Source organism: Diadema setosum, chromosome 7, assembly GCF_964275005.1.
Source record: "Diadema setosum chromosome 7, eeDiaSeto1, whole genome shotgun sequence".
Classification (NCBI taxonomy): Eukaryota; Metazoa; Echinodermata; class Echinoidea; order Diadematoida; family Diadematidae; genus Diadema; species Diadema setosum.
In genome coordinates this window covers 31859600-31880734 of record NC_092691.1, presented here as the reverse complement: position 1 = coordinate 31880734, position 21135 = coordinate 31859600, and the positions used below count along the sequence as shown (strand labels likewise).

At 37.8% G+C, this 21135-nt stretch overlaps 1 protein-coding gene and 1 long non-coding RNA gene across 2 annotated transcripts in view; one reads left to right on the top strand and one right to left on the bottom strand.

Annotated features, from left to right (window-relative positions):
- The window catches only part of LOC140231278 (protein mono-ADP-ribosyltransferase PARP6-like), an 88427-nt gene that overhangs the window by 28091 nt on the left and 39201 nt on the right, over positions 1-21135 (bottom strand). The window contains exon 5 of the mRNA XM_072311424.1: positions 8559-8690. Within this exon, the coding sequence (XP_072167525.1) occupies positions 8559-8690 (132 nt within the window). The remainder of the gene's footprint in view (positions 1-8558; positions 8691-21135) is intronic.
- LOC140231279 (uncharacterized) lies at positions 15752-20946 on the top strand. Its single transcript, XR_011901429.1, has 4 exons — positions 15752-15917; positions 18456-18694; positions 18985-19164; positions 20482-20946. It is a non-coding gene; the product is annotated as an uncharacterized lncRNA (long non-coding RNA).

Sequence of the window (21135 nt, the reverse complement as noted above, 5' to 3'; positions counted from 1 at the left end):
ATTTTCTGTACACACACACACATTTTTTCCCCTGGTAAACTGTGAATAAGGAATCCCTGACAAGATGCCCAGATTTGAGTTTGCTGTGATTCGTTGAAGACACCTGTAAAATAGCACGGAGGTGATGGATGTCTTCGAGTGTGACAAGATGGGGAAGTGCTGACCAAACATCCATCACGGAACGAGACAAACGAACACTCGATCAGTCCTTGCAGAAAAGTGCTGCATAATTCAGAATATTTTTGACTACAGGTATTGAAAAAAAAAGGGTAAATGTTTATCGCGCAAGTGCATCCACCACTGAATATGAACGACAGGTTTCCATTCTATTCCATGTTCACAAGTTGGTTTTGATAAATACAGTAAGAATGACGATCAGCACACAAACTTGTAGATATGTTTCAATCACAATCAATCCATAAAGCCTTCTCGATCACAGAAAACAGTTGCACTTTCACAGCAAACATAGTTTACAGTTAAAGCATGCATTCTTTTTTTTTCATTCTAGCTTTGTAAACTTTCACACAACAAAAAGATAACAAGGCATACTTGTATCTGGATTACATTGCTACTCTACAGTTACTATAAACATGTCATATACTTAGGTGACATGACATTTTGCTCCTGCAACAATTGCTCTGTTCTTATCTTCTCTAAGGACTATGGGTTAGGGTTATGGTTTTGATAGGGTTTTAGATTAATTTTGATGTGAGAATTAGGATTAGGTTTAGGGCTTTAATAGTTTGTGGGTAGAATTTATGTTTGGCTTAGCATGCAGATATGTCATGGGAGCAATTGCCGCAGGAGCAAATGTCACGGAACCTATAAGGGTTTTACTCTACAGCTCAAAGCCAACTCAGCTTTCACAACAATGAAATCTTGCTCCAAGTTTTACTTTTCATGAGGCCAAATGTAAGAGAGGACAAAAATGTTGCTTCCTACAAAATTGTGCATAATGAAATACATACAAAATAAGAAACCAACACTGATCAGTCCTAACCAATCACTCTGGTAGATACAAAGATACAAACTATTCTCAAAACTGAGACAACTGATTGATATGGTCTCCAGTTTGGATGTGGCTTAAATGTTCATTTGGATTCATTGATTACATGAGGTTTAGTAAAACGCGCACTCAGTGAAAGTTTGAGGAAAATTAAAAATCTGCTAAGAATAATTAACTTTAGAGTTTGGTAAATTCCATGTTGCTGCCCCTCAAGACAGAAAGGATTTGTAATGTCACAATTTAGTTGACCAATATATATAAGATCTTTAAAAAGGAACTTATCTGGAATTTGTTTGGTTGGGACATCAGAAGAGCAGTAAACCTAGCTCCATAGTAACAAGATAAGGAATGGATATGTATAAGAAACACAGGATGATTTGTGAAATTTCTGCCATCCTTTCTACATATCTTTCTACTGCTGTTATACCATGCACAGACTTCCAATCTTAACTTAATCTTAACCATAACTTAAAAGATTGGTAACTTTTGAATAGATTGTTCGACTTTGATGCAATTTAACTTTCACTGAGTGTTTCACTGATCTTTCTGCACTTGCTGAATCTGAAGATGTGTTTGGGGAAACTTCCCCTTTGTCTTTCCATGCCTGGGGCCTGTGTTGTCTGCACCAATTATGCACATGATTTCCTGCGCACATATAGCTCCCAGAATGACTCCGTTTGCACTTCCAAATAGAAAACCACCCTACTCATGGCTTCTGATAAATGTCTTGACGTACAGGCAAGGACCTTCAACGAGATTCATCTTTAATTCATGTGTGTGGCCTTGCTCGGATCCCTTTTCGAATGTGAACGGGATGCCTCGGGAGACAGCGCAGAGACAATGGAATAACCTCAAGGAGACGGGCATGGCAGGCAGTGACCCCAACTTTACCCAATCACGTCATCAGTCGTAGGGAAAGGGAGGAGGGCATTGGGATTTAGTAAGTCTCAATGGCGAACTCATCAGGGAAGGCAGTCATGGAAATGAGATGTACAGTATGTTGCACGGTGATGGGGGGGGGGGGGGGGGAAGGGGAGGGTCAAATAACATTGCTACCAAAGGCTTTGTAATTGTATTACAGGATAGTTATGTGTCTGAAGAGGCTGTCACATGACCTACAATCTTCCCAAAACGAGAATATCACCTGTCATTTATATTACCGCATGCAACAACAAAGCAAGAATGAGACTTCTTCATTTCAAAAAGTTCAGTGCATATCTGCCAGCGAATTTTCCACCTGGAAAGTTAACATGTAGAACCCTATTTGATAGGCATATATTGCATCTATTTGCAACTTGTGTAGTAACAGAAGCAGTGACCAAGTACAACTGTATTATACGTAATGCATGCCTGGGTGAATTTCAACATGACTGACAATTCTCCCCTGTAGTTTGTGATAGCAATCCACAAAGCAGCAGTGACCATCACTGAAAAAGCTGTGCTGCCAAAAGGGGGTGGGGTTATAAATATATGGGTCATTCCACGGGGTTGGGGCAACAGCACTTTTTTGTGTTCCTAAGGAATTGCTCGCTTTATCCTGAAAATTTCATTAGGTATTTGATGTTGCAATGTGGTTTTGTGGGAAGGTAATTGTGTTGGTGATTACTTGACGAAGAAATAAAAATGTTGAATCACAAGAGTTGGTGCCGGTGTGTCTTTTAGTGATGATGTCCATGCTCTTTTTTTGGGTACCAAGTGTGACATCTAAAAAGGTTGTTTTCAGTTGAAAATATCTGATTGACAGATAAACAAAGTCAGAATCTGATGGTCACAATTGATAAAGCAACAATTGTTTATCAGCAAAACAGTAATAGGATAGCAAATGAAAAGTGACTTCAGGTCATAAATCATTCCTCAACCACAGGCATACCACCGCTACATGCGATGTCCTAGTTGAACTTTTTTGGTAACGGTGGTATTGTGGTAGATTACTTGCATTCATAAATTATCCTTTCCATGGTTATGTGTCAGAAATAAAGGGCAGGTGGTAGGCAACTTTTCATCAAAAGATCAGCTTTGAAAACATAGGTCTATGTTATGTAAACTAATGGAGGGTCACCGGTGTTTTGAGCGATGTCCTGGCTGATTTTGTAACGGTGGATCACATTTCATGGCATGCACAAAAAAAGAGAGACTGGAGAAGAGACCTTGCAGTATCAGGAGGATGGGAGGTAAGCTGAAAACCATGTGCACATAAATCAATCTGATATTGTGCCTTCTGAAGCCCTGCAGTGGCTGATCTTCCAGCAATGTCCCTGTAATGGTGGATTGGATTTCCAAGAAGTTCTCCTTTTTAAAGTGACATAAATGAGGCGATATATATTGGTACTTGTTTCATGACATCAATTTAACCTATCATGAAAATGTGTCAACATATTATAATGGAGAAAGTGTTTTTAAGTTTAAAAAATTATCCCCAACAGTCCAGAATCTCTTATAACAGTCCCACATACCTCTTTTCATGTAAGTGAAAACTGTAAGTGAGACATTGCCCGTTTTATTCCAGAGTTGCTATAAAGGCCTCAAAGAAAGTGATATCTTTATTACTAGAATTCTGTACAGACAGGTTTTGATTGTTAGCCAACATGTTTCATTTGCAATTAGGCATATTTTTTCCACCAAAATATGTTAAGTTAGTATGGACTGAATCCTCAGAAACCGACTACGATCAGGTAGTCTACTGGCACTAGATCAGGTAGTCTCTCTATGTCCTGTGAAACATCAGTTCTGGTTGTGGGATTTGTGTCAGGATAAAAGTATTACTTTGTGCATAATGATGCATGACCACAGTCCAATTCATTTTAAGCTATAATTCTGGTAGACCAATCAATGTTCCTCTTGCTTGGTAGCCTCTCGTTAACTTTGCGGTCAGGAGTGGATCTGACTTTATTGCCGACAGTACATTTTGCATGAAGCCACCGAACAAGAGCTAGATTTATCGGTCAATAATTTTGGTAACCTTCCCCAAACTACACCCTCTCCAAACAAATTAATTGATATGAAATACAATTTTAGTGATAAAAAAAACAACAAATGAAGAATGATGAGTGCTGAAAGTTGATGGAGTCACAACTTCTTCGTGAAGAATGTTGATCAACCTGTCAGCACGTATTATTTTTTTTTTTTCAGTGAGTTCACTATCCTTGAAATTTATCTTCTATTTGCTTTGGAGTGGGTATTTGTTATAATATGAAAAAGCAAAAGCATGTGAGATTATTTTCAATGTTAATTTTTAATGCAATATATAGATTTTAAATATATGTATTCATTTTAACAACTATTTGTGCTTACCAAGTATTTTTTGCATGTTCACATTTAATGTTTTATCCACTAATAAGTTCAGGGATGACATCATTATACTGCAATTAATATTCAATTCTATTGTGTGTCCATGTAAGTGAGGAAAATCAAATTCATCAAGCTACAGTATTTTTGGAACGTATCGACCATGTGCTGTCGTAATGCCATGTCTTGACATACTTGTAGTTTTGAGGAGAAGTAAACTAGTACATTTTTTCGTACATCTCTTCGGTAATGCATCAAAGGTCTCAGAGTTATAATTGTGTATGGAAGACAAACTATTACCTGTTCATTGCTACACATTTTAGAAGCTTGCCTGGATGTGATGTATACCTTTGCTTGAGTTTATATTGAGTTTGCATCAGGTGGTTGATACTGGACAACTATCAAAATTCAGTAATGTAATACCATTCGATATGACTATTACAGGGACATGATATCCATGTAACAGTAATAAAAATCAAAATGATAAGTTGAATAAGTTATTTTTGTCAAACACCAATCATTGAGTACTCAAACATTATGTGTTCTTACTCTCCTTCATTTACCAGGTCAAGAAAAAGTTATGTGAATGAGAATAAAGTAATAGTTGTACACATCTACTGCTCGGACAAAGTCATAAAATCTAAATGTTTGCAGTTTTATAGAAAAAAAGGGGGATGCACACGTTGTGCCAAAAAATAAACATTTTGCCATGCATTCATCCATTTTTTTTTTTTCACCAGGATGCAACTTGCCATACACATGTGTACATTTGATATCATTTCAAGTATCACAAGTTTTATACCATTATCAGAGTGTTAGTTCTGTGCCATTGTACCACCATTTCGGGGACATTATGTCCATGTAACAGATGCATGCACATTTTAAGGTAATGTCTTAAAAGAGATATGGACATTTTAAAGTAATCAAAGATTTAGAAATGATAAGATTTAACAGTCTTTTTGTATTTACACAGAAAAAGACATGATTCAAAAGACAAACTGAAGTGGAAACTTGAACAGGATTAGTATGATTTTGAAAATCACTTGTAAATAATTTCTTACATTCTCGTTTCAACTTTAATATTTAGTCCTTTTATTTCCATCCAAAGAATTTGACATTCAAGGTGTTTTTCTGCTAGTACAACAGTAGTAGTATTAAATGCTCCTGTGGCAAAAAGTGAAATTTGGTATGTAATGACCCTTGATGGACATTTAGTTATAACGCTCCCAATTATACCTCTGTTACAGAGACATGATGTCCATGTAATGGTGGTAACATAAAAAATGGAAGGTCAGGCCAGAAAAAGTGGTCAAGTATTTCCAATGAAAATTATTGCATTCTGATTAGGCATGATTTCTCTTCAATACCTAGTTCTACATTCCATCATAAATTGAATTTCTTTGCTTGGTGAGAAAAAAGAACAACACAGAACATGGTACTGCTATACACAAGGAGTCTCATGTTCCATTTATTGATGCTCTATCTGTCAAAATACTTGCACCATGTTGAAAAATGTGGAACAAAGTGATTAACAATTTTGTTAGTAGAAAGTTTCTTAGGAGTGATTGAGATCAACTCCTTTTATTTTGAAGGTAAGCAAGTATAGCCTTAGCAAGGATGATAAATGATGTCCATGTAATGGTGGTATTTTGTCAAATCTTGTTTCTCAGTTTACTCAAATATGAAGGACAGTATTATGAAGCCTTGAGTGGATTTAGTTGAAGAATTGTCCCACAAAACTTGGAATAAACAAAACAATTCATTTATCACACTTCTATTTTTGGACTCTGATGTCACAATTTTTGCCCCAACCCGATGGAATGACCCATATATGAGTGACAGGAGACACCCTCAGTTTTTTGTAATCCCCTAGTATAAACTCAGATCTGATTTGCAATCATGAAATTACCTGACCATCAAACCTCGACATGAAGCTGAAAAAAAGGGGTCTAAAAGATGCCCTCTGGACCAAAAGTATATAATGAGCAGTACTGTAGCCATCTTCACTGCTAAAACATGCCAAAGTAAGGTCTGATATTCAATACAATTTGACAGTAGAATCACAAAAGTGAACACTTTTTTTTTTTTACAATCTCATACAGCTTTTCTTTTTATGCTAGGGCATACAAGAACAAGCAGGTACTCTGGTGCACACACACACACACACACACACACACACACACACAATATAATATGATATTTCCCCAACACAGCTGTTCAAACATTACGAAATGCAAAACATCATTCATGGACAATGACATACAGGAATCCACTAGCATTCTGTTTCTCTGTTGTCATAACCTTTGCTCTGAAGTACCATGAGAAAACAACAATTCTATCCTTCATGACTGAATGAGAAGGCAGTAATGCAAGCACAGTGCCTACTTAAATCTATTTGATCCCACTCTCACTAACACATAATATCACCACACAATTCATACAAAAGTATAATACCACCAAAGTCTTTGCGTTAGAGCTAATTGTTCTATATCGTTGGGGTATTTCTTCTCATATAATGATGGAGCAGATCCTATTCATTATGATTAGTTGAGACTATACATGTGACCAGGTATTTATTTCTGTGTAATGCTTAATTTTGGTTATGACCGGTCATTAGTTAATTATAATGACGGGTCATTAGCACTTTTATGTCGCGATGGTGATTGGGCGAGATTTCATTGTTTTATCTACTCACGATGAGGGTGATTCATCAAATGATAAGGATCTGTTTCATTATTTGTAAAGCAAATAATACACATCATCTCGTTTGGGCATCAGTATAATTACCCACAACCAGCAGCTTTGAAACAGTCCAAACATCTGAGACAAGACAGTTCCAAAGGTACCACCTTGTGAGGGTAATTATTAATGGCCATACTGATGTGCATTATCTTATATAACATCTCATCCTTATTTTCCAGAGGAAAATTGTATGTAAGATGGTGCATAAGACCAGTGATTCATGATACTTCAAAAACAGTTCATCCATTTTACCACTTTTAACAATTGTGAGATACAAGTGTATATCACATCAGGCAATCAAGGTTACCACATTTGTATAATACTGGTGTGCATGCAACCAAGCTCAGTATGGAAACAAGAAAAGCTTCATACACATACACACACACATACACACACACACACACACACACACGTATGCACACACACACACCCACACACCCACACACACATTTATCCACATTCATCTACAGATACTGTAATACCAGTGATACCATCCTTTATAAAATGAGTTCAAGAATGTAGCCAATTGGAAGCGCTGAAATGAGTCATGTGTGCGTGCATTAATTTCTTAGTAAATGCACTAAGAAGAGTCTCTCTTCCACCTCCCTGGCCTGACGTACGTCACAATGTTTACACTAGCAGTGCGCACTCAATCAGTTGTTACAAGTGCGTCACGCGCTACTATACGCGCTGTCAATCCTGTAAACAACTTCTAGTTCGGGCCCGGGCTGCCACAACAGCCGGCGGCCTTTCTTGTGCATAACACGTGGCGTACGTATACTCTTATACATACGTACAGTACTTATGTGCGGGATTTCCGAGTGCGACATACGTAAATGTTTGGGACGAACATCTTCGGACATCTTGACTTTTGAGCGAGTGCTACATGTAGCTGACTGGTATTGACCCACAAAGGTACGTGAATAATGCTGTTAGTTTTCGACCCATTTTATAAAACAAATGATGCACAGGATTATTTCGTGGCGTTAGTGAAGGTGCGGCGCACTCTCGAGTATTGACAACGGTTGCAAACATGCACTCGGCTGCGCCTCGTGCATGTCGCACCATTGTCAATACTCTCGAGCGCGCCGCACCTTCACTAACACACTCTATCCTGTGCATCATTTGTATAATAGTTGTTGTTGTTTTTTTTGTTATCTAGTATGTTCAAAGATGAGACATGCATTGTGAGACATCCTTCCCTGCACGTGGCTTACCTTCTGAAAGTCAACGATTAAGTCCATCGTGTTTTGCCATCAAATCGCTCATCCATGATTTTATGAGATGTTTAATCAATGAAATGCTAGTAATCACATGTTGGTGACAAATGTTCACACTCTATAAATAACAATTAATCTGTGTTGTTTCTCCATCGTCTTTAGCTTGACTTTATCAACAATAGGATTTAAGTGAGTGTTCTATGCAAAAAACAAGTCCCCAAGTACTCTTCTCTTCTATACAACACCCCTCCTCCTCCCCCCCCCCTCAAAAAAAAAGAAAGAATAGTGGACTTCACAGCACTTACGGTTGCATCCTCACTGTCGGTGTTATAGTAATCATCATCGACATCGTCGTCGTCATCATCCACCTCATCGTAATCACTGTCATTTGTGCCATCGTGTTGGATCAAGATGTTGTTTTGAATTGAAGGTATATTCTGGAGAAATTTCAATAAGTTACAAACAGACATTTGTATTAAAACTAGAAATGTCGCTATGGCGAGTGGTATGCCTCCGCCATAATGCATGATTCTCCTAATAGGTCTAGATAGTACATGTGGACAATGTGTGATTACATTTTCACAAAATTGGCAAAATATTAAAATGACAAGTTTGTCAAAAATGTGTTGAATGTTCCCCTTCCTTGACCTAGGTTTAATTGGATGAATAGGAGAGCATGTATTTGGGGATTTAAGGACTTTAACTTGACTTTGACCCATTCATACATTTATGCATTGAGTAATTTTCAAGGTACCGGTATGGAGAAAAAGTGCAATTTCTGTATTGAATAGTAAATTGTTACCATTTTAATCTGGCCTTTGACCCTAAAATTCATAAGATAATCACTTTCAGGTAGAACATGCATAAATATGTAGTAAGTTTCAAGATAACTTGAGCCACTTCCGAGATATGGAGGAAAAAGTTAGTTCGGCACTTTCACTTGATCTTTGACCTTTTGACCTTTGAGGCAAAAAAAAAAAGAACAAGGAAAAAAAAAACTTTCCAGAGAATTTCTATTAGGTTACACATGCATACACCAAGTGTAAAAAAAAAAAAATAATCCTGCTGGCATTGCATAAACATGAGGGAAATAGTAAAATTTTGAAGTGTTGCACTTGACCTTTGACCCCTGACCTTTGACCCCATGAACCCTACATTCTCTAGATAATCACTGCCAGTCAAGAAAATGTATAACTATGTTCCATGAAGATACCTTGAACAATTTTCCAAGGTACAGAGAAAAAAAAGAAGTTTTAATGGTTTTACTTGACCTTCTGACCTTTGACCTCTGACTTCATGACCCAAACTTTCACCAGAGAATCTTAATTGGGTAATACATGTATACACTAAGTTTCAAGAAAATATCTTCAGGCATTGCATAGATATGGTGGAAATAGTGAAATTGTATGTATTTGACCTTGACTTTTTGACCTTTGACCTTGAGCATGTGCACCCAAAAGTTGATAGGCACAACTTCACCCCCTAATACACAAACATGCCAAGTTTCATTAGGATACCTCAACAGGTTTTGATAGTTACCTTGCCCACAAAATTCATTACGGACGGACGGAAAGACAGACGGACGGACGGACGGACGGACAACCCGAAAACATAATGCCTCCGGCACCACTTCGTGGCGGAGGCATAAAAATACTTCCAAGTTTTCAATTGCCAGATTACTCACAATATCATTGATAAAACTGAATACAAGTTACCACAGGTGAATATAAGTGACTAAATAGTTTACAGGACCTCAGGATAGCTCTGTTTGTCATAACTTTGTTGGGAATATTTGTGACCTCTAAATACTGCATGCATGGGGGATCATCAAAGTCTAGCTTAGTAAAAATGGGAACAAGGGGGTCTACACGCATCAAATCCAGACAATACTGTGCATTTCTTCAACCCTACAATTGTAGATGTAACCTGAGATCAAAATAGAAAGATTGCATATTGAGAGTGATGTGTAACAGATTGAAACACGACGTATATGTAAGCTACACGGTATGTAACCCTCGCCGAATGGCGATGAATTGCTAGATGATGCGACCCTCATGGGAAATTTGTCATTAAAACGGCATGCTGCTTCTTTCTCTCGCCCTCTGTATTTGGATCAGAGTAACGAGAGGAGGTCTACCAACTTTCGATGAAGGCAGCGATCCTTTGCGGGAGAACCATTACAATTTCTGGGAACTGCCATGGCAACTACAGTCGGTATTTTCATTATTATCCCTTTCTGATGAGGCATGCAGAATCAAAAACATCCCATACACTGATTGTTATTCTGACTGGATGTTTGAGATACCCCATAATAAGAATAAAACAAATACCAAAAATGCCTCATCTCATCATATTTATGTAATTTCAATGATGAACAGAATGATAGCACTGCTAGCTTAAACACATGTTTTAAATTTTTGCCTAAAAATAATGAAAATTTCTGAAAAATGTCATGGCAACCGAATTAAAGTACACTTTATTTTCATGAAGCATGGAGAAAATTTGGCAAGTTCAACGACCCGCCAAAATATTGCCCTCCAGTTACATAAGAGTAAGTATAAAGAATAATATACGTACATGAAACATAGGCAGGCAGCAGCTGCACACATACATTGCATGCCCTGCATCCCATATGCACATTATGCTGAGTACATGCAAGCAGTATGACATTCACATCTGCGATGAATTCAACCATCCGCATAATTGTCTCACAATTCTCAATTTGCGAAACATTATGCCCGCAAAATGTTTGGCATCCACAATACACTTGATTATTTGACTGAATATTGAGCTGGCCCCAAAACATGTTTCCTTTCATCACGAGAATGAAATGCTGATGCCAAATAGATTGTGAATATGCAAGTCACTTCACACTTTTTTCTCTCTCTTTTACAAAGGGGGGGGGGGGGGGGGAGGGATGGGGGAGTGCTTGCATGTTGTCTGCTTGTTTGTTGAGCTTCTCTACAATGTACATGGATTAAATACCAATTACTAAAAGGGAAAACAGAGTTTTACAGAACTTGCTCAGACAATATTTCTCAGAATGCACTTCAGGATGACATCCAGACAGAATGGAGAGGGTATGGTAATGCAGACACAAAGTGTTTTGGTTTTTCAGACAGCTTCACTACCACGTGTAACCCGACAAGGGCAATCTTCCCCTCTGAAGGCCATCCTTTATGGGGGACTTATCTTTTGTCTACAATATACAGCGCTGTACCAGGATTACTCAAATCAAGTGATATTGCATAGTAAGTAAACCAGGGAAGTGTCAGAAAAGCCGCACTGGTCAATTTGAGGTGCCCCTAAGGCCCTACCCATGTGAAAAAGTACTTCAAGTACTGCAGGAAATACTGCAGTATTATTGCAGTACTACTGCAGTACTCGTAGTACTTTTGAAGTACTTGCAGTAATCATAGTATATTTGCAGTACTTTTGAGGTAGTACTGCAGTACTTCTATGGTAGTACGGCAGTATTATAGCAGAACTACTGCAGTACTCGTAGTACTTTTGAGGTACTTGCAGTAATCATAGTATATTTGCAGTACTTTTGAGGTAGTACTGCAGTACTTCTATGGTAGTACGGCAGTAATTGCAGTACCTTCGAGGTACTTGCAGTACTCACGCTATTCTCATTGTAATTTTGCAGTACTTTTGAGGTAGTATTGCAGTACTTCTATGGTAGTACGGTAGTAATTGCAGTACCTTCGAGGTACTTGCAGTACTCACGCTATTCTCATTGTAATTTTGCAGTACTTTTGAGGTAGTACTGCAGTACTTCTATGGTAGTACGGCAGTAATTGCAGTACCTTCGAGGTACTTGCAGTACTCACGCTATTCTCATTGTAATTTTGCAGTACTTTTGAGGTAGTACTGCAGTACTTCTATGGTAGTACGGCAGTAATCGCAGTACCTTCGAGGTACTTGCAGTACTCACGCCATTCTCGTTATTTTGCAGTACTTCTGAGGTGGTACTGTAGTACAGTACTTCTATGGTAGTATATATACGGCAGTAAATCGCAGTATACCTTACATCGAAATACTTGCAGTACTCATGCCATTCTCCTTTAAATTTTGTAGTGCTTTTTTTGAGGCAGCACAGTACATTGTAGTAGTATTGCAGTACTTGAGAGGTAGTTTTATTGATGATTCTTCTGCAGTTTATAAGTTGGAGTACTGCAGTACTTTTGATTTTTTTTTTTTGAAGTGGCTTATTGTCGGTACTACTATTATAAGTAAATCTGCATTACTGTTTAAGTATAGCTATTGCAATAATAATTATGTAGAAGCTAAGTGATGCTCATGCATGTATTTATTTCTGCTATATAAAAAATCATACAATGGACTAAAACTCAAACCTCTTGGTAGTACCTGTGGTTAACGCTATTTTAACCTCAGACCAGATCTTTACTGACGGGGGCAATTTAACTTTCATATTTGAAAAAAAAAGAAGAATTCACTATCTATTTTCAAATACTTAGAACAATTGCATCAACATGCCAAACCTTATTATACCGCATAGGAAATTAACTTATAATGTACAGTATTTTTAACCAAGCCCCATTCATATTTACCTGAATCTCAAATAGCAGAGTGGCGAAAAAAGTCGGGGTTGAAATGGATATTTTTCTTCCAAAATCTCTTCGAATATAATATAGCACGTTACATTCTTGAGAAACAGAGGCTTATATTATTATTATTAAAATCAGATTGCATAAAAATAAATGTGTTTAAGTTTTTCTAAACACCAGCGCAAATAAAGTAACATACATGCGTTGTTTACCGGACCTTGCGAGGCATTTTTACGCTGGTTTCGCGAGCGGGAATGGGATAATTTCATGAATCACATCGGCTGTAAATCTTATACAATTTATGATTGTAGCGCCCGAAAGGATTAAAATGCGTTTTGTACATATGAAAAATAAGCGACAGGAATGAATCTAGAAGGTTGTGATTCTTTTTACATATCAGATCTGTTCCTAATAGACCATTCTGAAAGAAAGAAAATGTTCATTGTGAAATGCGTTGTTAAAAATTGTGGTTATATGAACAAACCCAGATTTATTCAAATTGTTAAATGCGTTAATTTCTTTTTCTGAACACCGACTAGGTAGCTTAAAGGGACTGTACAGTACTGGTTGAGGTAGGGATTCATGTTTTGAACATTCCTAAGTGAGATAATGAAAAGCCTTCTATGAAATATGAAAGAGCATGTAATTTTAAGAAGGATTCAACGTTTATTTGATGAAAATTGGTTTTCAAATGGCTGAGATATCCCAAAAAGTGTCAATAATAAAAGGCGACATGCCCCAACTTTATTAGTATCTCTTTGTTTCACCTTGTTTTTGGATATCTCAGCCATTTCAAAACCGATTTTCATCGAATAAACTTTTGATACCCCTTAGAACTGCATGCTCTTTGACATCTCATAGAGTGATTTCTGAATATCTCACAAAATGTTAAAAGCTAAATCTTCACCTCGACCAGAACTGTACACACCCTTTAACATACGTTATTCGACTATTTTTACGCTACTGTCCACCGGCGAGATCGCGATGGTTAGAGTAACATAACATTATGTGTCGTTTATCGTAACTTGTGGGATTTTTTTTTTTTTTTTTTTTTTTTTTTTTTACGCTGTTGGTGCCCAGCGGGAATGTGATAATTTCATAAATCATTTCGGCTGTCATCTCATACAATGTATTATCGTTGCACCCGAAGGGATTGAAGATGCGTTGTTCATTTTCTTCTGAAAATCCCTTCGCGTTTTGTACATCCCTTCTTGAAAAAATTAATATGCGACATGATTGAATTCAGAAAGTTGTGATCCATTTTACGCAAATCTGTTCTTCGTAGACCATTCTGAAAGAAAGAAACATATGCATTGTAAACTGCGTTGTTAAAATTGTGATAATAAACAAACCCAGATCTATTCAAATAGTTGAATGCGTGTGTTTCTCCTTCTGAACACCGATTAGGTATAGCTTAACATGCGTTATTCAACTATTTTACGCTATACTGTCATCCGGCGAGATCGCGATGATTTCAGAGTATACGTGCGGCGTTTCTTCCTTAACTTGCGAGATTAGGTTATACGTTACGTTGTTGGTGCCCATGCAGCGGGAATGCGATGATTTCATGAATCATTTTGGCTGTATAATCTCATACAATATTATTATCGTTGCGCCCAGGATCAAAGATGCTTCTTTATCTTTTCCCGAAAATCCCTTCGCGTTGTATACATCCATTAAATTAAATATATACAGGATTGCGTTATTTAACATTTTTTACGCTACTGTCAACCGGAGATATCGCAATTGTATTAATTATTTCAGCTATAATCATATATTCGTACAATATTTTTGCTAACCAGCAAAAGAACTGGAAGTCGGGACTACAAATGTTACCTCCATTTTCTTATTTGGCACCATGACATAATCTGGTCTTGACTTCTATCCGTTCTCCGTTTCTTTTTCGCCAACACTGATTACTCGGGGCTTACAGCCAAACAAGATATAGGTCCCGTCATACTTCTCTTTAATCAACCCCATTTCGATTTCGATTTTGACCAGTTATCACTACATGTATAATTATTGTGTTACACCATATTATATTTTGTGTTCCACACATTGTAAAAAAGGTTAAAGAACTGGTTTGATTTCTGTTACAATGCTCATGAGAAGTATGGAAAATAAATGAATTGAATTGAATTGAAATGAAAAGGTAAATGTTGAGTTTTACACGCTTTCCAATTTTAATATTTGCCACGAGTGTCGCCTAATAAAAAGTTGGAGTGCGTTATCTTTTTTTGCTTGTTGCATTGTGGGCTGACCTATAAAATTACGCACACGAAATGATTATGTTTGATAATTAATAGTAGGGACATCTGATGGTATCTTATTGCATTTTTTTTTTCACCAAAGAAACATGGAACCGCGGTCTCTGCAAAATGGGAAAAACATGGGTGGTGTAAATTCGAAATTCCGTGTTTGAAAAGCGGCAAGTCTACGGTACCTCTTTCACCTTGCCTACTATTATGCTCATCCTAACAGAATTTTGTAAGCATGACTACCTCCGTGTCTCAGAATAACGTGGCACACAGGGGATTTCCACCATGGCACATTAAGAGTTGAAATCCGATCAAATTTCTTATGTTTTTATCATGATGCGCCGACAACCGGATCTCCGATAGCCCCCCCCCCCCCCCCCCATTCGTGTCTATTTTGTGGCACCAATCGAGTGCACGACGGTGATCGCCAGCCCGCGCGCACGCACATATTGCTTCTATGACCACTGAGTGGGGTTTACTCGTATACTGTATAATCTTCTGTGGTTAATACATGTAGTAGCTACGCGCGCGTGCGTGCGAGCACACTCGCGATGCGAGTACAGTGTATTACGCAACGAGTCGAGTTAGTACCGCCGTTGAGTTGCATTTTCAAATTCTGTAAAACGTTACGCGTTCAAAGCAAAATGGCAGCGCAGAGAACGAGCCCTGTAGCCGTGGCTGTGATGACAGCGTTGGAAAAGGTCCTGTGGTGGACTGGATATTAAGGACAATGCCCAATATTCACGTTGTTGTTCCCATGAGGAAGTGACTGTAGTATAATGGGGCAGCGGAAAATCTGCATCAACACATCAAGCAAAGCTGCTTGCAGCTAATGGTAAGTTACGTAGAACGTTGTCTACAACTGTATACCCTATGCATGTTGACTGTGTATGATTAATGAGGGTACCACCTACATGTATCGTCACCCTATTGGATTTGTATCTTTTTTATTCCAAAAATATATTACAAATTCGCCTAAATCTTACCTCAAATATGCCATAAATACTACAGTTTCGAATGTCGTGACCGTCTTGTTGGTTTCAAATCTCCGTTTTAAAATAGCGCAATTTTAGTGCACGCAATCCCTTTTCTTCGCACAACGTTAGTTCTAGCGATCGGCACCCCTCCCTCCATAGGTAATACACGTCAATTTCACAGCCATGCGTCGTTACTGAGCGCATGTATAATGTGTAATTGAAACGTGTCTAGGGCTACTACTACTAGTTTGGTTTGTTTGTTTGTGAGTTTGATTTGCTTTTCTTCGTTTTTATTGTTTTCAGAGCTAATGACACTTACTGTGTAATCCCGCGCATACTTTTTCGTTCATACGCAAACAGCCATGATAAATACGCAGGGAGCCAGGGTGCCGATGTCAAGCAGGTACATGTACCTAGGTGGTACCCTTACCATAAGATATAACGTTAGAATCTATTTACAAGTATGTTAAGTTCAGCCGGGGGAGTTTTCAGCCGCCTCTAGACTCTACAATCAACTTTGCATCATACCATTAGCATTGCCCAGCTACACGCAGCCGCTGTAGAGACAGCGGCTGCACCTTTCCTTCGCAGACGTTGTCATTTTTCAGTTTGGTTGTGCGACTCCTTCATGAATATCTTTATTAATCGTGGAAAACTAAAATACAAGGAATTATCGTGATCTATGATCATTCAATAATCGGTATGCGATTTTTTGTTTAATTACGTCAAAAACTCACCGAAATCTGTGGCTGAAATCAGGTCTGTAAACGTCCTTATTGCTTCACTCCTCATCTGCGTGTTATTATGAATGGCATTCACTTTCGTATACTACAACGTACAACGTAGGTAGTCGGAGAGGCGCCCTCTAGCTCTCCGACTACCCACGTTGTACGTTGTAGTACAATACGAGAGTGAATGCCATTCAAATAACACGCAGATGAGGAGTGAAGCAATAAGGACGTTTACAGACCTGATTTCAGCCACAAATTTCGGTGAGTTTTTGACATAATTAAACAAAAAATCGCATACCGATTATTGAATGATTATCATAGATTACGATAATTCCTTGTATTTTAGTTTTCCATGATTAGTAAAGATATTCATGAAGGAGTCGCACAACCACACTGAAAAATGACAACGTCTGCGAAGGAATACAGGTGCAGCCGCGTCGCTTCGCGACAGCGGCTGCGTGTAGTTAACCTTTGCCCAGATATCCTGAATAGTAACCACCTATGTCACATCCATAGCCACAACTACTGACTGGGAACCTGGCTGTACTATTAGATCGCAGATGATTCGTGACAGCGGCTGCGTGTAGTAAACCTTTGCCCAGATATCCTGAATAGTAACCACCTATGTCACATCCATAGCCACAACTACTGACTGGGAACCTGGCTGTACTATTATATCGTTCAGACCTAAGTTGACCTTTTCCTCATTTTACTTTAAAAAATGAGAATTTGGACACAGAGGCTCAGAATTTGATTTTGCACTTCCTTAAGCGTGCAGCTACACAACTGTAATTTAAAGGAGACACGAGTACGTTTAGATTTTTAAGAGTAAGACATTCCTTGTCAAATTCCTTATGATTGTGACAAAAGTTCTTGTCAACTAAAGGCTAAAGCTCAGTCTAACCGTTAGGATACACCTCTTCACTCCATCACAAGCATTTTGCAAGTAACTTTCTGTGAGATTTGTGGGTTTAACCACTTGGCTGCGGACCACGTAATATCCTTGGCAACATTCCATTGTCTGTGTGCTGAGCATGTAATATAATATTACGTCTTCATATAATGTGTAATTTGAAGCCTCAGCGCTGTGCTACCCCTACCCCTACAGTTCAAACAGCACCTGAATGACATGATTGAATGTACGGGCAACAGGTGCCCCCCAAAATCAGTGATTTAGCTGAGATTTGTGAGGGTTTTGATTGGTCTCCAAGGTGAAAGTTTCTATAGAGTCTCAATTCAAAATGGCGACCTACAGTGGGAAGAAGGGTTTTGATGAATCTTTTGATGATAGTAAGTAAAGCTGCTCTTTGTGAAGGATTTGTGGAGGTATCGCAGATCAGGAGAGGATGATGCCTCACTATTTCATATTTCAAGCAATATAATCTTGGCCAATCTTTCCCCTTCTGGAAGGCATGTTTTGAGATACACATGCATTATTATGCATCAGCACCCAGGTGTTCAGTGTGCGTAATAGCCTGCAGCAGTCCAGTGGTTAATTGTTTCATCCATTGTGAAGCATTATTATTATTATTATTATTATTACTTATAGTGCGCTTTTCCCACAAGGCCCAAAGCGCTTACAATCAATTCAAAATATGCACGACAGTATATGCACGACAGTACGTCTTTAATCTTTTGAATGCTTTTCTTCATCTGCATTTTCAGATCAGAGGATGTTCACTCTCCATAGGCTTGAAGTATTGGAGAGGCTAGACCAACATGAGCGGGTGTACATTCAAATTGCAGAGCACCACCACAGCAGGTTGCTTTACCAGTAAACATGGAGATTGGTGAGCTGAGGAGACTACGATGCCACCATTACCCCCTCGAGAGTAAGGCAGCTTTCCAGGAGCTCGACAGCCTTCTAGCTTCTGGAGATTTCTTATGCTGGTAGAAAGATATTGGTGAGCAAAATACCAGTATTCAAAAGTGTTGCCTATATGTGTCATTTTTCTTTCCCTTGACCTCTGTCCTCTGTAATCTGTTGTTAGTTTTTAACCAAATCAATTCAATAACGGTGAACATAGTGTTTATATGAAATTAAATGTCACATAAAATGAGAAATGAGATTTGAATGTTTTTTTACATGTATAGATAAGTAAGGAATTAATCATTTGTCTTGTCAGCTGCTTGTTTACGTTTAGTAAATTCTCTTATTTTATTTAAGGATTTGATCTTTTCAACTCTTTTTCAGACATTCATCCTCAGAATCAGTGGATCCTAATGGCAGGCGGTGTGCGGCAACTCTCTGGAGAAGATTGTGGGTCATGAGATCAGAAAGACCTGCATGGCAACAACAGGTTGAGCATGAAGGGGACATCTTCGTTTGCAGATTTACAAGGTTGCCATGCTTTCGTCTCAAGTACTATTTTCAGTAGCCCTCTTCAAAAACAGAACTACTTTCTTAGCTATTTTTTTTTTAATTTCCACATTCAAAGTTTTTTTTTTTCCTTCGTTTTTATAGGATACAGAGCTCTATCATAAAGTTTTGGTTGAGACTTGGCTTAAGGTTTTTGTCTTTTTTTTTTTTTTGTGGGATAGTGAGAAACCTCTTGTAAAATACAACTGTATGAAAGACCATGTAGTTTCATGGGGATTTCAATTTTTTTTTTTTTTTTTTTGTTTTTTGTTTTTTGTTTTTAAATGAAAATCAATTTTGAAATGGCTGGGATGTCCAAAACAGAGCAATCCTATTAGAGTGTGGAATCCAAATTTTATTACAATCTTTTAGTTGTACTTTTTGGATTTTGTAGCTATTCCATATCCGATTTCCATCAAATAAACTTTGAATTCCTTTTACCCCTAACCAGGCCAGGCCCTTTTTAGTCTTCTGTGGCCTGGGAGGGGTTGATTCAATTACCCCCCCCCCCCCCCCCCCCCGAGATCTCAGCGTTTCATTGCACAATCGCTAAGAAATTTGGCTTGTTCATTACCCGTGGTGAATCTACCAAGCTATACAAAAAGAAATGGAAATTTTTGTCATACAGTATATGCATAAAATCATGCATTTTGCTCCCTATCAGATATTAAAGCTCCTAGAATCCTATTTTTTGGTGAAAACATTCTTTGTGGCATTTCTAACAATGAATTTGAACAAAAAAAAAATAGTATCAAAATCAATTTCTTCAGTATTTTATTGTTGTATTAATTTCTGGGTAATCTTAGGTACATGTATTTTTTTGTTTTTTCGGCCTGTTGATTTATCATTTTTTTCCTGCAGAATTTATGTCAGAACCCATTTCAAGCATTATCATGATAAAATTAATTAGTTTCAGCCCATGAAAGTGAAAATGATTAGATTGTGTTTTCTCTTCTTATTCATAAAGACATAATATCTTTATGAATAAGAAGAGAAAACTCAATTTGCATAGACTTATACACAAAATCACGTTTTGAGCCATTTTCAGTCTGACAGGCATACATAAAACGTCATGCAGCGTCATGACAGTATCAAAAGATGTGCAAGACTTGAAAGTAAAAAGTCAGGGAACGATGCAGTCAAAAAATTTCATATGGCGGAGTAGTCGCCAAAATGTGGAGGGGGGGGGGGGAGGGGGTTGATTCAATATCTGGATACTTGGAATAAAATTTCCATGATGTTTCATTTTCTCAATCTTGAAATACATGTATGTATACACAGGTATGTACTGACAATTTAGCATTTCTTTTTCTATCATCTTTTCTACTGCAGACATGATACATTCGTATGCACAAGCAAAGGGATGCAAGATACCAGCGAGAAAGAGACCGCAAACTGGGCTTGCCACTGGATTTCCAACTCGCGTGATCATAAAGGAAACATGCAGACGAGGAGGAGGACAAAGAGTGTGCAAGAGGCTCTAGCTGGAAATTAAGAAAAAGATTGACTGTCGCCTTTGTGATTGTAGACTATCTATGGTGGGACATTTATCACATTCAGTGACATTTCTTCTCTTTTTTTTATATAAATGAGGAGAATGTTGATTGTGTTTTCTTGAATGAAAAGGAAAAGTGTCAGGATCAAGTCGGCTATGTACTACTACTTGGACTGTAAAATCAAACCAAGTATTGGAAATTTTTTCATGCATCATTTTTATTTATATGATCATCATTGAAAATACATATAATTCCTTATACGTGTACTGTATCATGATATTGACTGAACATTACATTTTTTTTTCTTGCATGCATTGTGAATATGTTCCTTCATTTGCTGGACTTTCCATAATAAATAGTTTAAATTTTATGCTACATCAAGTCTACTCAGATTTAAGTTCTTTGTGTTCTCTACTCCTCTCAACTTAACTTTACATCAAGATTGCATGTTTTCGTAATACATGTACATCATATTGATCATTATTCCTGT